Source organism: Alosa pseudoharengus, unplaced genomic scaffold, assembly GCF_046254945.1.
Source record: "Alosa pseudoharengus isolate Yale_2024_CS ecotype anadromous, Long Island Sound unplaced genomic scaffold, YU_APseudo_1.1 YU_APseudo_1.1_scf_21, whole genome shotgun sequence".
Classification (NCBI taxonomy): domain Eukaryota; kingdom Metazoa; phylum Chordata; class Actinopteri; order Clupeiformes; family Clupeidae; genus Alosa; species Alosa pseudoharengus.
Window position 1 is genome coordinate 9,476,387 of NW_027468674.1, and position 15,107 is coordinate 9,491,493.

The 15,107-nt window shown below is 41.9% G+C and overlaps 1 protein-coding gene across 1 annotated transcript; it reads left to right on the plus strand.

The window, feature by feature from the left end:
* Positions 1 to 3,269: 3,269 nt before the first annotated feature.
* LOC143138649 (inactive all-trans-retinol 13,14-reductase-like) lies at positions 3,270 to 9,479 on the plus strand. Its single transcript, XM_076299074.1, has 11 exons — positions 3,270 to 3,429; positions 3,817 to 3,999; positions 4,496 to 4,737; positions 6,027 to 6,222; positions 6,365 to 6,562; positions 7,495 to 7,614; positions 8,014 to 8,152; positions 8,387 to 8,496; positions 8,618 to 8,784; positions 9,023 to 9,182; positions 9,319 to 9,479. The coding sequence occupies exons 1-11, from the start codon at positions 3,270 to 3,272 to the stop codon at positions 9,477 to 9,479; spliced, it is 1,836 nt and encodes a 611-aa protein (XP_076155189.1).
* Positions 9,480 to 15,107: the final 5,628 nt, after the last annotated feature.

Sequence of the window (15,107 nt, forward strand, 5' to 3'; positions counted from 1 at the left end):
CTGATTCAGTAATAAAGAGGAAAGCGGCACTTAACTTGGCAGAGGGCGGCTTATGTAAACCGCACCCCCGAGGTGAATAGTCAGGCGTGTTAGTATTCCCACAGCAGGCTGGATCGTAGCGGCGGCCGGCTCACGTTGGACAGGACAGGATACCAGGACGACACTCCTTCGCTAGAGTGTAGTAGAAGCACGATCAGCAGGCAACAACCTCGCAAGGGCAAGCTGCAGTCCCATAACAATTATGACGAAGTCAATAGCACTTAACTTGGCAGAGGGCGACTGCAAGCCGCACCCCTGCGATGAATGAACAGGCGTTGTCACTGCTTTGCAATGGTTCGATCACAGCAACATCCCTCCCGTCACCAACCCAAAACTGGCTCCACTATGCGATGTGCAATGATCATACAACAGACTCCAGGTAAGTTCTTACGTCACACGACACACCCACCTCCCCATCTCGGAGCCACCACCACACAGACACAGACACAGACAGATAAACACAGGCACGGGTTTCCCCGTGACACGTGCACCTGCCAATATGACTGCTGACATGCGCTCTTAAAATAGCATATGAACAACTCACCATTGACTTCTGACCAGGTTTAGGTGGTGTATGATAGCGATTTTTAGACAACGCACCAGGCCCCTCCCTAGGTTGTTAATTGCCACACCCCTGGGCGCAATGTTTAAAAAATAAACGTGCAAAATACCGTATTAAACTTTGCGCGGGTGGAAAACGAACTTTACGCCATGCGCTGGTGCCCAAAATACAGCCCCATGTCTCAGTTACTCAGCTGTGGAAAGCCTCATAGTGAGTAAGGCCTACTAACCTACATTACAGCAGTTTTCAACTATTACTAGAGTAAACGAAGGTCTGTGCTAAATAGGGGGAAGAACAACCAGGTCAAACAAGTCTTTTGTTTATTCAGAAAGTGGAACATGTCCCACTTCTGTGAGTTCCTTTTTATCCTCTTTTAGCAGTGTTGTCGATTTCTTCCAAATTTTGGATTATGTTAATTGTCCTGTTCTTGTTGTGACTATGAGGGCAAATGACCAGCCAGCCAGATTATTTAGCTAATCTGATCTGATCACTGCCCCACTGCCATTTGGAATTCCACACAAATCATCTTATGAATACAGTGTTAGCTGGATCTTGTGTTGTATAAAGTAATACGGCCGCTCAAGCCTCTCCCACAGCACCCAGAGCGTGTAAGGTTGATATAAAAGGCCTGCACTGAGTGTCAGCCTCTCAGACGCTCAAATACTTTGCTTGCTATCACTGTTATTTCCTCAACCTACAGTATTAACTAGCCTATTGTGGTGGCAATTTAAACCTCATCAGGAAGAAAGTCCTCCTTTCTGAACTCTGCAGCATCTCTCCCTTGGCTCTTGGAAGCTTCAGCTGCTTTTCACTGGTCTTCTGTGTGGATCTCTGGACCAGAGGCTTGACTCTCATCATGTGGCTACTGATATTTGTGGCGTGGTCCTTGGCCTGTGCCGGGGGAACCTACTGGTACCTGTTTGGGAAGCCGAGCCTGTTCTCTCTGAAGTTGCTATGGCCCAATGATCCACTAGAACTAGACCAGGAGAAGAGGACCAAGCTGCTGAAGAAAGGTGAGTGACCCGTATAAAACGCTACATTCATGGGCGGATTATGAACTTTCGGGCCCCTGGGCCCAGATGTATTAATGGCCCCCCACTAATTGTTGTATATGTAGGAGGGGGGGTTTGGGGGTCCTCCCCTAGAATTTTTTTCATTTGTTTGATGTGATTTCCTGTATTCTGGTGCATTTTGGGGATGGCCAATACTAAATTCAATCAGATTCATAGCCTTCATCCTGATTTGTTGATATTGAGGCAATGATTCCATGCAAAGGCTTGGGCTTCAGGGCCCCCTGACCCCTTGGGCCCCTGGGCCTGGGTCCAGTAGGCCCGAGCAGTAATCCATCCCTGGCTACATTTGTGCCATTTTTAGGTTGCAAGATGAGAAGGACAGATAATGCCATGTGTGATAGCAACGTTATTCTTTAAGTACTGGAATGGTACATCTCTATGTGTGTTAATGTCAGAGAGGAAATGAGAGAGGGCAAGAAAAACTTTCATTTCTCTATCCCAAGAAGGGTAGGGTCCAGCAATGTTCTTTTCACAGAAGGTACAATGGCACTGGAAGCCAAAAAGGACTTTAGCATTGTGCTAATGTGTTCGGTTCTTTTAATTCATATAAGATTTACAGCAGCTACATTCCGTTGTTTGCACCAGCTTCAGGTTGTAGTTAATTAATGCAACAACCGTTACACAAGGTAAAGGACATGCTGTAATAGAGAGCAATAGGCAAATGAGCCTTTGTATTGTTATATAATTTTACACTGATTATAGTCATGTATGGGCTCCACCGGATAATTTACTAATCTGATTACTGGTGGCCACACTAATTCTTCCACACAAATCCCTCACTTTTTCCATGGCGACGCAACAGCCTCTGACAATTTAATCTAATTGTTTTACAACACAATTTCACAGCTGAAAACGATGCACAACATAATGAATAATACGTTTTCAGTGAGATAACTGTTATAGAGAAAGATATGTCAAGAATGACATTTTCAGTGAAGCTAATGTCAACTTTTCTGGTTTCACAATCCTAACTACAGTATGTACCTAACAACAAATGAATGGGATATAAGGAAAAGGCAGTGAGTTTTTTCTTTATTAAAACTAAGGAACAGTCTGCATACAGTCACTTGATATCACTTGACTGTTTTAGCATTCTTATTGCTGTAACGTGTATGAACTAATGGCATGATTAGACAGCTTTTAGATTTCCCACTGCTGTTTGTGCTTAGGATCTTTCTCATGGTATTACATTTGTAAGTTCATTGTGCATAGTTATTAAGTAAGCTTAGTTAGACTTTAAACTTCACACTTTGCCCAGCATTAAAATTAGAACCCTTGGATACATTCATGGTTAGTTGGCTGCAATTTGAATACATACTATGACAGATGAGTTTAGACAGCAGTTTTGACAGCAGTCCCTCAGCTCTTTTGAGACAGTAAGTAATATTAAGTCTGTAATAAATTCATACAATAGATTAAAAAGTCTGTCTCTTAGAGAATCACTGTATATTGCTTATTGCTGTAAGTGGAAGTGAAACAAACTCTACCCCCATTTTTCTGAACTGTTCTTCATCTCTTTCTCAGCTCTTGGAGGCTTCTGCTGTGTGTCACTGGTCTGCTATGTGGGTCTCTGGATCAGAAGCTTGACCCTTATCATGAAGCTGCTGCTGTTTCTGGTGTCTGGGTCCTTGGCCTGTGCTGGGGGAACCTACTGGTACCTGTTTCTGAAGCCCAGCCCGTTCTCTCTGGAGTCACTGTGGCCCACAGAACCACTAGAAGTGGACCAGAAGAAGAGGAACAAGGTGCTGAAGAAAGGTGAGAGGTCAAATCCCCAAAAATATCCTATTTATGTGCCATGTTTAAATTACCATTTGAAAACCATACGTGTTTACTGAATATCTATGTTTGTAGTTTGTGCTAGTGCATGATTGTGTGCGATTGTATGAATGTGTTACTTTGTGTGACTGAATACTGGAAATGTGTTTATCACATATGTGTTATGTTAGAGAGAGATTGTGAAGTAGCTGTGACAAGGTTTTGGTCTTCCTGACAATTAATTTCCTTCTTGTATTGCTTTCTGATGTCAGAAAGCACAGCTGTAAAAATAGCGAGACTCAAGTTGTGAAGTCATACTATTTATCATTATAATGTCAGACATCTGCAAGGCCAACTGCAATTGCTCATGTGTCTCCCTCTGTGTAGGTTTCAGTAGGGAGAGAATCCCTGAGAACCTGGATGCCATCATCATCGGCAGCGGTCTCGGAGGCCTGACTACGGCTGCTTGTATGGCCAAAAAGGGGAAGAGGGTCCTGGTTCTAGAACAACATGACAATGCTGGTGGATGCTGCCACACCTTCACGGAGAAAGGCTTTGAATTTGATGTTGGTGAGTAGACCTACTACTAGTGGGTTACTGATCTAAATTGTACATGAACTATATGAACACATCATGCATAGCTAAACATCTAAACATCCAGTGGGGTTGCAGCTATAGAATCAACAGTCCAATCCACGTGTGCGACCATGTAGTGTGTGGCCACTTAAACTTCCTCACTAGCCAGATATGGTCATGAGTTAAATGAATAATTAATTAATTTCAACAACTCATTAAATAGGAACAGTGTATGATCAGAGGAAGAAGGTCACTCACCAGTTGAAAGGAGATGGTGGTAGTCCTGTGATAGTGTGCAGGGAATCCCCTTTATAGGCACACCTCCACTAGTGTGGGTTAGTCAGTCAATCAGGTCACCTGCTGCCACCCTCTGGCTGTCTTTGGGTACTACACGCTTTCCACACTTCTTTCTCTGTGCTCTTACAACATAGTTAAGTGTGTGTTTATGTGTGTGTGTGTGTGTGTGTGTATGTGTTTTATATGTGTGTAGGCCTTCACTACGTCGGTCAGCTGCATGAGAACAGCCTGATGCGAATCGCCTTTGACCAGATCACAGAGGGTCAGCTGGAATTTGTGAGCCTGCCCCAGCACTTTGACACCGTCCACATTGGTCAGGGGGAGGAGCACCGAGAGTATAGCTTCTATACTGGGAAGACCGAGATGGAGGCCAACATGAAGAAGCAGTTCCCAGATGACACCAAGGCTGTTGAGGAGTTCTTCAGAGTCATGAAGGTATGACATGGAGGTCACTGCAGTCAGGGAGGAGCAGTTGGATTGTAATCAGGCTTGGAATTTCACCATTCTGGGGGCAAGGCCACTTGGCCTTCAGTTGGGCATATTTGGTGGGGGGCACAAAGGCCACATGTCAGGGCACCAAGGCCAAAGTTAACTATACAGTAGTAGGCTATAAAAATTATCAAAGTTGTATTTAGCCTATTCACTGCAGTAGACCTGCATCACTGTATGAAACATTACAAAAACATGAAACATGACATATTACATATAACTGTAAATCATCTGATCATCTAATAAAAACAGATATCTAGACTATATATAACATTTATTTTATATTTGTCCTGCTATGAAATCATGTATTGAACAATTTAAATGTAGCACAGCTCTGCTTTAAGAAACTCAAATAGCCTAGATGCATGCTTAGCATTTTGTGATCATTAAGGCTACTTTCACAAACTCTTAGTCAGCTGTCCTCTGATTTACCAATATCTAGGCGATATTTGTAACATTTATTTTGTATTTGGCCCGTTATGAAATCATGTGGAACAATTTAAACACATTGTAAAACTTAAAGCCCAAATTTGGAGACATCCATGCATGTCGAAATGTACTGCAAATTCAAAACTGGATTACTCTGGAACGGCTAACTGTACAGGGGACTGCTTTACACCTTTGTGTTCGGTAAGGTCTGCTGTTTATTCTGATATGTGGTTTGTCATGTGTTAAAAGAAGGGTTCGTGAAGTATTCCACCGAGATGAATGGGTAGGGAGATCATGGACGCAAAACCTTCAGTAGAATGTATGATTAAATTGAATTATATTATTTACTTTTCTCGCAAACTGTTCAGCACAGCAATTAGCGGCTGACATCGTTTAAAAGCTGAGAAAAAGCTCTTTCATGTGATACTTGTGATGTCTGTGTGATGAATAGGCTACTTCGTGAGTAGTTCAACTGAGAAGAATGGGTGAATTTGGACGCACTTTCTCGCTTTGTCACTTTCTCCACTGCGTAAAAGACTAAATTAATTTGCGCTGTGAATGCTAAGATTATTTTGACAGGCCACAGGCTAAATACAAATCGCTATTAGTAGGACACAAAGCAGAATGTTGAAAGAAGGGGGCACCAAGGCCACCGTGGCCTGTAAACCTATGATTTTCAAAGGGGCTCCGTCGTGGCCGCCGTGAAATTCCTACCCTGATTGTAATGCACTTAAAGTGTATAGTGCATACATATTGAAGGCAATGTAAGTTTTTACTTATTATTCTTGTTGTTATTGATGTTGTAGGTCTCAGCCAGGAAGACCTTCTACCTGGGCCTCCTGAAGCTCATCCCTCGCTGGCTGGCCCTCTTCTTTCTCAAGTCCGGCATCGCTGACCGCTGCTCCTCCGTCTTCCGTCTGGCCACCACCGGCGTCACCACCTGGGCTGACCAGCTGACCAATAACAAGGACCTCCAGCTCATGTTCAACTACCTCTTCATTGGTGAGTATCTCCAGGTTATCTCCTACCCTACTATGGTCAGCAGAAGCAGCAGATCATCTTCGTATAGTTATTTTCACATTTGGCTCTTCAAGGCTAATAACCTTTGATCTCATCTCTCCCTCCTTATCTCTTTCCCCCATAGGTGATCGCCCTAGAGACTGTAGCCTCTTCATGAATGCCCTCCTCATCCACCACTACAAGCGTGGAGCCTACTATCCTAGAGGGGGCGCCAGTGAGATCCCCTATCACATCAGCAACACCATCCGCAAGTATGGCGGTGAAGTGCTGGTGAGAGCTCCGGTCACTCGAATCCTGTTGGATAAAGATGGCGCTGCCTGTGGTGAGTACTGGTCTGGATTGAAAGATCTACTTTAAAGGGGAACTTGGCAACTATTTCAACGGTATAAACCCGTTTAGAAATCATTTGGATGGTTAAATGACCTGTTCCAGTGAAAATGGTGACTTTCCCCGCTGCGCCTAGCGTCCCCAGGCGGAAAACCAACCTCGCAACATCGTTTTAAATCGTGTTTCTTACCTTGTAACATCCACATAGTTCTGCCAAACTTATGCTAATGGTTTGCTAGCTTGTAAACAAATCCATGTGCTTTATCGTTACCTTTTCCCACAGTTTGGAATAGCATAATGCACAATTTCAACAGCAGAGGGGGAAATCCTGCCAAGTTTCCCTTTAAAATAGATCACTCAGGGCTTTCTCTAGTATCTTGGACCCCGTTTACACGAGCATGTGTATTTTTATAAACGAAGACATTTCCCTACGTTTGAGCCTTTCATTTAGACGCAAACGGAGAATTCGCCCCGGTTATCCAAAAAAACTCCGGCCAAAGTGTTTTTTTTGGAAAACTCTGTTTATGCGTTTGGTTCTAAACTGTGGTAAACGGAGTTTTGGGCAGCCAACGTCACATTATGCGACAGAAGTACACCAAATGTGCGACCAATGTTTACATTTACATGTTCTCACGTGCGACTTTTCAGGGTTCTGATTGGTTAATGTGAGCTTGAGTTTATCATTAGACTGCCACTGTGGTTTGGCGTGCTCATGACAGCATGTATGTACACGGGTTCATGTAAACACATTTTAAAAATAAACGGTCTCGTGTACATGCAGTTTTATTTGCAAACATAGATGGCCAGATATTCGTTTAGGAAAATACCCTGCTTCGTGTAAACGTAGTCTTGTTCTCTTATGACTCACTGAAAGTCAATTATTTGTTTATCTAACATGTTTTTTTATGATCTTATGTGAATGTCAAGGTGTGGCAGTGAGGAAGGGCCAAGAGGTAGTGGAGGTGAAAGCACCCATCGTAATCTCCAACTGTGGCCTCTTCAACACCTTCAAGTACTTGCTGTCTCCTCAGATTCAGATGAAACATGGTGAGTCATGTCAACTTACACAACAAACAACTAGGGAAGACCATAGACACAACCATCATTCAGTATTATTTATTCCTTATTGACATTGTACCACACCAATTACTGACTCTAACACAAAAACATGACAAGGAAAGGCGGAAAAATTGGATTTCCAGTAGGTCGGATGGACCACTAGTTGTACATGTTATACACATCGTAGTCGTTGCGTCAGCCAAATGTAATGTAATGTAATGTAAAACACATGTTTGTATTTAGAAGATTTCTGTATAGACACACAACTGCAGAATGAGTGGCAGTCCAAGACACATTTCCCACACTGTAGGACAACAAAGTGAATCTTGAATAAAAACATCTCTTTTTTGAAACAAAGTGAACAGGAATGATTTATTTCTTCTGCAGATATCCAGACGCGTGCCCAAATGATGAAACCTGGCAAAGCTTGCGTGCTCCTCTTCTGTGGTTTCGATGCCACTGCTGAAGAGCTCGACATCACGCCAACCACTTTATGGCTCTTCAAGGAAAACGACATAGACAAATCGTGAGTACCTTGATCAGTGATTAGAAAAGTGTGGACACTTAATATGTCAAAAGTGAAGCCACCAGAAAAAAAGTAAAGAAGAGATTGAACCCAAATGTGCTCATTTCATCGACAGACTTGAGCTTTAATTTGTCACACAAATTGAATGTAAAGAAATTAACTGGAATTGAATTGAACCAGATTGAACAAAATGAAACTAGATTGACCTGAACTGAATTGAACTTTATGTCTCAGGATGGATAAATTCTTTGCTATGAGCAAAGATGAGGCCCCTGACAATGTTCCCATGGTGTTCATCACCTTCCCATCTGCCAAAGACACCTCCTCACAGATCAGACACCCAGGTGAGATTGCCCAGATAAGATTCACCCATTATTAAGGACCCACTGCTAAAATACATTTTATTTGCATCTAATAAAAGCTTCCACATTCTTGTGATGCTAACTGTCCTGCTTATCTTGGTAGGTAAATCCTGCATGACTGTCCTGACCATGGTGAACTACGAGTGGTTCGAGGAGTGGAAGGACTCAACGGTTAGGAAGAGAGGAGATGACTACACAGAGTACAAGAACAGATTCGCTGACCACCTCTTTAACTGGGCCTGCGAGCATTTCCCTAAGATCAAAGACAAGGTGAGCAGGGGATGCATGGCAAGTACACAGTCTTTACAAACAACAAGACAAGAGCTCTAATGATAGATCACTTGGAGGACACAATATATAGAACAGATACAGTAAATTCACCATCCTTCACATTGGGCATTTCTTTTCATCCTACTTTCATGAGGAGTTTTTTGTCCCGGTCAACATCACAACCATACAGAATAATTATCATTCACATTTCTGTGTTTCTGTCTGTCAACCCGTTTAGGTGGTGTACCAGGAGATAGCCACACCACTCTCCAATGAGCACTACCTGAGAGCATTCAGGGGGGCCCCGTACTCTGGCGAGCACACCCTAGAACGCTTTGACCCAGTGTTAATGGCCAAGAATCGCTGTGACACGCCCGTCAAAAACCTCTACATCACAGGTAAGGGAGTGTCATTGTGAGTCTGTCTGTATTCATGAAAATGGATCTGTCTGTGTGTGAGTGTGTGAAAAATCTCCCTTTGTCTGTATCTCTATGTATTTGCATTGGTGCTTTAAACTATTTATGTGTGTTTCAGGTCAGGACGTGTTCAGCTGTGGTATTGCAGGGGCCCTGCATGGCGGGCTGATCTGTGCCTCCACAGTGTTGGGCCACCTCCTCTACGTCGACCTCTTCATGATGAAGATTAAACTGAAGGGGGGCAGCATTTTACGCACTTTACAGAAACTGTTTTTCTAATTGAAGTCTTTCTGTTTTATTATGACCACAGCTAGCAATAACGTAGCTTGGTCATACAGTTTTGGACACAGTCCTGTTCCACCGATTTTTGTTCGGTGATTTCTTGCCCACTTGTCCACTGGTACACTTTTATGGACACACATCACAATTTGTGAACCTTTGTACATAGAGGACACTGCAAAAATCCATAGGGGGCGCTGCAACTGACTCATTTCAGTGTGCCGTTACATGCTCTTTACACACCTCAGAAGGTCAGATCCAGATGATCACCACCTGTGGATATATTTGAACTTATTATTGAGACAGGACATATCCATGTCCTGCAGTAAATGTTGCTGTTTAGAATTGTTTTCAAATATATTTGTGTCATCACAAAATAATCCTACCTTGGATACCTACTTGTATATTTGTTAAGTCCTTGTCAACTCAATGTGCTGCACATTAGTGTGTAATAGGAGTGTTGTATAATGACACCATTTGCACTGAGAGCAGACTGTTTGTGGAATTTTTTGTATTAACAGTAATTTGTTCTATGAGCAAACATTTGGATAGGATTTCTGAACTTTGAATCGGGTGTGATGCATGCAGTACCTGGTGTTGCACATGGCTTTTTGTCATCTAGTGCAAAAGAGGTTTTCAGACATAATTTGTGTTATGCATAATTTTAATGTGTTGTCCTGCATGTGTCAGTTATAATGTCATGCAAAATTTGAATTTTGTGTAATTTATGTATATCTTATTTTTTCATGACAAAGAGATTATAATGTTGTTATTGCTAGTACAATGTACTCCATTAAAATGATGTTGCCACCATATTTATGGTTGTCATGTTTTATTGGTTTTTAATGTATAGAAAAATAAAAAAATGGTCGCACTCTAAAATAGTTTATTTTTGCTGATTCATTTTCACATTTAGCAGCAGGGGTAACAAACATTTCGGCATTGCGGCCTTCGTCAGTGTGTGTAATCCCTTACCACTTCCTAGTCTTAAGAAGGCAAGTTCATGACACCCGTAGCCTGTCTACAGCGCTGCACAGGATCAACGAGCGCTCTGACGCATCGGGCCTCACAGGCCATTCATCAGTCGGATCGCTTGGTGTCTCCAATGTTCACAACACAACATACAGTACATTAAATGGCCAGACAATGATAAAGGCATAGCAAAAGTGTGTAGGTTACATAAAAAAAATACATTCTCAAAGAAATCACGGCAAGTCAAAATCTTCATTCATTCCACTTGGAGACATAGATCGCAGATGATTACATCTAGAACGCCTTCATTTAAAGAAGTTTTCTTGTCTATATCTTCTCCCCTGCGGGCAGGGGAATAGCACAAGATTTTTTCAACTTTTCAAGGGCCCTCTCTCCCCTTGGGCCCCTATAATCAGTAGTGGTTTTACCCCCAGTCCGACGCCCCTGCCTGCGGGATCTATGTACGTGTTCTATGCCAGTGCATTTAAGATTTTCTAGAGTTTGGTTCTTTTCTATAAAATGTCTTGCTACTGGTGAAGTTATATCTCTCCTATGAATGGTTGATTTATGTTCACTCAGTCTTGTTTTTAATGGTCTTGATGTTTTTCCAAAATATGATAATTGTCAGGGGAATTGCAAAAGATAAATTACGTTTTTCATAGAACAATTTACAAATGAATCAATTTTGTAGATTTTCTTTGTGTGGATACAGCCAAATGTGCTGTTTTTTGTTTTTAATGTAAAATGAATCAGTTTTATACATCCATTATCTCACTAGAAGAAAAGAGATCCACACACCAGATAGTTCCCCATTCATAATGTTTTTTTATCGTGTGACATTTCGAGTTTGTGGCTCTTCTTCAGACTTACGTCAGTCAACACGCTCACTTTATCTCATTAGCCTCTAAGTATTGCTGAACTATGCAACAAGTAGGGTACACCTCAGTTGCAAATGCAAACAGGTCCAGTAAATCTGTGTTTACCCCACATGAGCTGATTTTCATGTCCAATACGCAAGGCTTACTTTTTATATTGTGGTCAGTATTGTAGTTTGCTCCTTTTGGAACATAGGTAACATTAACCTGTAATGACTAGTCAGTTACCCACTAAACATTGGACGTCGTATGGACGTTGAGATGATGTCTATATTGCGTCCGTTGGTCCATGACCAATTCTGAACTTTAGAACGACGTGCAAACTAGGTCCACTATTTGGACGTCTAATAATGACCCCATTTGTACGTCAATATGTAGTTGAACATTTGGACGTCGTTGTAGGTCACTTTTTTGGACGTCTAAAACAGGTGCAGGGAATTAACATGATTTAAGTAATTTATTATTAGTAGTAGTAGTAGTAGCCTAGTAGCAGTAGGCTAGTAGTAATACAAAATAAATGTAAAATACCAACATTGTTCTTACCAACATGATGAATGTGATCATTATTATTAGTAGTAGTAGTAATAGGCCTCGTACACTCTAAAAAATGCTGGGTTATTTCTGCACCCAATTACTGGGTTGTGGCAGTTTGACCATTTATTGGGTTATGTTAGCCCATGCTGGGTTATTTTCTATAATCCAGCCACAGGGTTGGTGGTTTGGAACTCAATCTCCAACATGGTATTCTACCCACTATCTGGGTCACTGGTAGCCTAAGTAATGGGTTAACTTACTGAGTATTTTAAGGTCAACATCTCAAGAGTAGACTACAATAAAAATGTCAGGCACATTAAGTCACTTTTTTACTGAAAATTGCGAACTGCAACAAATTCTTTGAGAGTTAAATACCATAAGGAATGAGCATGTGTAGGCTATGCAACTCCTGTGTCTACTAGTTGCAAAGAAATCGTTTTGGCTTTGTCTAGCTTTCATTTGGTGATTGCTGATAAAAAAGACACTTTCAACAAGTTGTTAAATGTTAGCCTCTCAGTCTTGCTCTGCTTTTAACCCTCTGACAGCAATTTGAATTGCACTTGAACCGCACAGCATTGTGGGGCGATTTCTAACGTTCATCCCCTGCCTCAGTTTTCAAATCCAGTAACTTCAACTATTACTTTTCTGCTTGTGTGAGCTGTCCAAACTCTGCCATCATCATATCAAAGGTAAGAATTACAGTACTTCTGCATATGCCAATTGAAAACGCGAATTTATTATAAATATATTGGTTTCAAAGTGTAATGTTAACCAAAACCGAACTAAGTCTACTAACTAGCTAGCAATTAGCTAACGTTAGCGAGCTAAGAATCGTTGACGGAGTTAATGTTAACTTTTCCATTATGTTGGATATCTGGAATGGTAGTTAATATCATATCCAAAAATACATCTGTGTAAGATGTCATTGTGAATGTAGTTTTAGTTTGAATGAAATATCAGGCGCAAGTAAGTTAACTGTTATTTAAAGTGTCTCCATGCAGGCTAATATCAACTTAGCTTCTACAGACACAGATGAGAGTTGTTAACGTTAGATAATTTCCATGAGACATAGGCCTAGGTAGACAACATTATTTACATTTAATATGCATGTAGTGTTGATATTTAAATACAAAAGAGGACCAGTAAAACAAATGAATGTAGTAGTGGATGCGAATGGGGGCAATTATACATGGGAATTGGGGGTATGATACACTTTAGGTTGTGAAGTAGTGTTTGGCTTCATGTTCTTCATTTCACAGCCCTTATTTGACCCTTGTTTGATGTACCTGACTTGCGCCTCAGTAGTAGTGCTTCAGTGATGGTCTTTTTGTGTTCTGTGTGTTTTGCAACTTATTAATTTTAGTCTCCCTCTGTTCCCTCTGTTTGCAGGCGTTATGATGTGAGGACTGCTGCCCTGAGAACGCTGAGTGCATATGTGTAAAAAAAAAGAGCCCAGAATTCGTTTTTATTTTCATTAGGTGAATCTGGTCATGTTTGCAATAATCTGGTCATGTTTGCAGTAAAGATGGGGGAAACAACAGTCGGGATTGGATTGTGATTTATTGTTAATCTGACTGTAAGGTGTCCAGAAGGTAGGAACCTGTTCCAGTTAATTTTACTGAAGCTTCATTTGGCTCAGCAGCAGATTTGAAGTGGAAATGTATGTCTTGGTATGCATTTCCAGTTACCATCTGCTGGTGAGAAAGTCAAATAAAGCTATAGGAAAATTAACTGGAACAGCATGCCACCTTCTGAAATGGGACTGTCGTGTATGCATGGTGTATGTGCAGCTTATTGCTATGCATGTTACACTGTTTTTGCTCAGCAACTGGCACAACGGCAGAGAGCCCACCATCAACGCAAGCTAAGTACCCTGTTAAGGGAAGTTATATTTCTGTAGCCCTACTTGCTATGCATTAGTAAGTTGGTAGACAAAGTGGCTGGTGGCTCATAAATGTTTGTTGTCCGTTGCAGCTCAGGTTTACATCAGCCGAGCAACAATGCGATCTGGGGGAATGCTGGAAGTGCCAATGAACACCGCCGGATGTAACGTTGACTGTGTCTGCTGAACAACCGAAGTACATTCAGGGAAGGATCCGCCCTGATTTGGACTTGTGGATGACCTGGCGCCGACAGTGCAGTACAGGCTACATCGGAGCGCGTCCTGTGGACTATTCTTTTAAAACTCAGCGGACATTCCTTTATGTGTTGTGTCTGTTGTCTATGTGACTCGTCAGCCCAGCTGTAAACGCAGAGTGGACAGAAGACGTTGGGTGAGCGGAACTGAATTTAAGGTGTAGCATAATCTGATCTTTGTGTGTGGGTTTAATTATGAATTGCTGTGCCCTCTCAGTATTTTGAATGTATTCACCTAGATAACTTATTTACCTGCATTATTAATCTGTTTCTGCTTGCCAGTTGGGGGTGCTTGCGACGGGACTGCAATGTTTATAGCTGGGCTGCTGTGAGTCCTCTATGTAAATTTTAGTAACTGTGCAATAAAAGCGTAAACTGTTCTTGAGCCTCATGTGTTTGTGAGTCTGGGGAATTACCGTTTACCTGCAGTAGTAAAAGGGCCGTGACAGGACTACAGTTATGCATAGAAACTATAAGCAGTACAGTATAAAATCAATGTCTAAAATGAGTCTGAATTTGACGTCGAAAAGACGTCCACAAAGATGACGTCAAAAACCGTCCACAAAATGACGTCGAAAAAATGTCCATGAAGACGACATTTGGACTAGAAATAGCTCCTATACGGACGTACTGTGGACGTCATAAATGGACGTTCAATAGACGTCGAAAAAAGACGTCGCCTGGAGTAACAGTCTGCACGTCCAGGTGACTTACATTTGACGTCCAAAAATGACTTAGAAAAGACGTCGTATCAACGTCTCTTTGCTCAGTGGGTAGCCGGGGGAGGAGCCAGAGGGGTGGCTTGGGGTGGCACGCGCCACCCCTGAGATTTGATTCGACCCCAGGTGCCACCCCAAAAATTCTACTTCACGATTGACCATTAACATGGTCAAAGGCGGAACCTTTCTTGACGCACTTGCTGCCTTTAAATCAGTGCGGGAGCTTGGACAGTCAGACGTCAGAAGAGTTAGCACTAATAAAGTTACATTAATGATAGTGAGCTAGCTATAATGGTTATCTCCAAGCCGTGAAGCTGGGTTCATAGTACTCATACTAAGCATTCTTAGCATGACTTTAGATGTCTCTGAAACACCAAAATACAACCAAAGTT

What these genes read in the sequence shown, in the direction of transcription:
- LOC143138649 (XM_076299074.1), top strand. Translation starts at nt 3,270, where the DNA reads ATGAAGCTGCTGCTGTTTCTGGTGTCTGGGTCCTTGGCCTGTGCTGGG. An exon ending in TCAGATTCAGATGAAACATG is followed by an intron (nt 7,615 to 8,013) that starts GTGAGTCATGTC and finishes TTTCTTCTGCAG; the next exon opens with ATATCCAGACGCGTGCCCAA. An exon ending in CTCACAGATCAGACACCCAG is followed by an intron (nt 8,497 to 8,617) that starts GTGAGATTGCCC and finishes TTATCTTGGTAG; the next exon opens with GTAAATCCTGCATGACTGTC.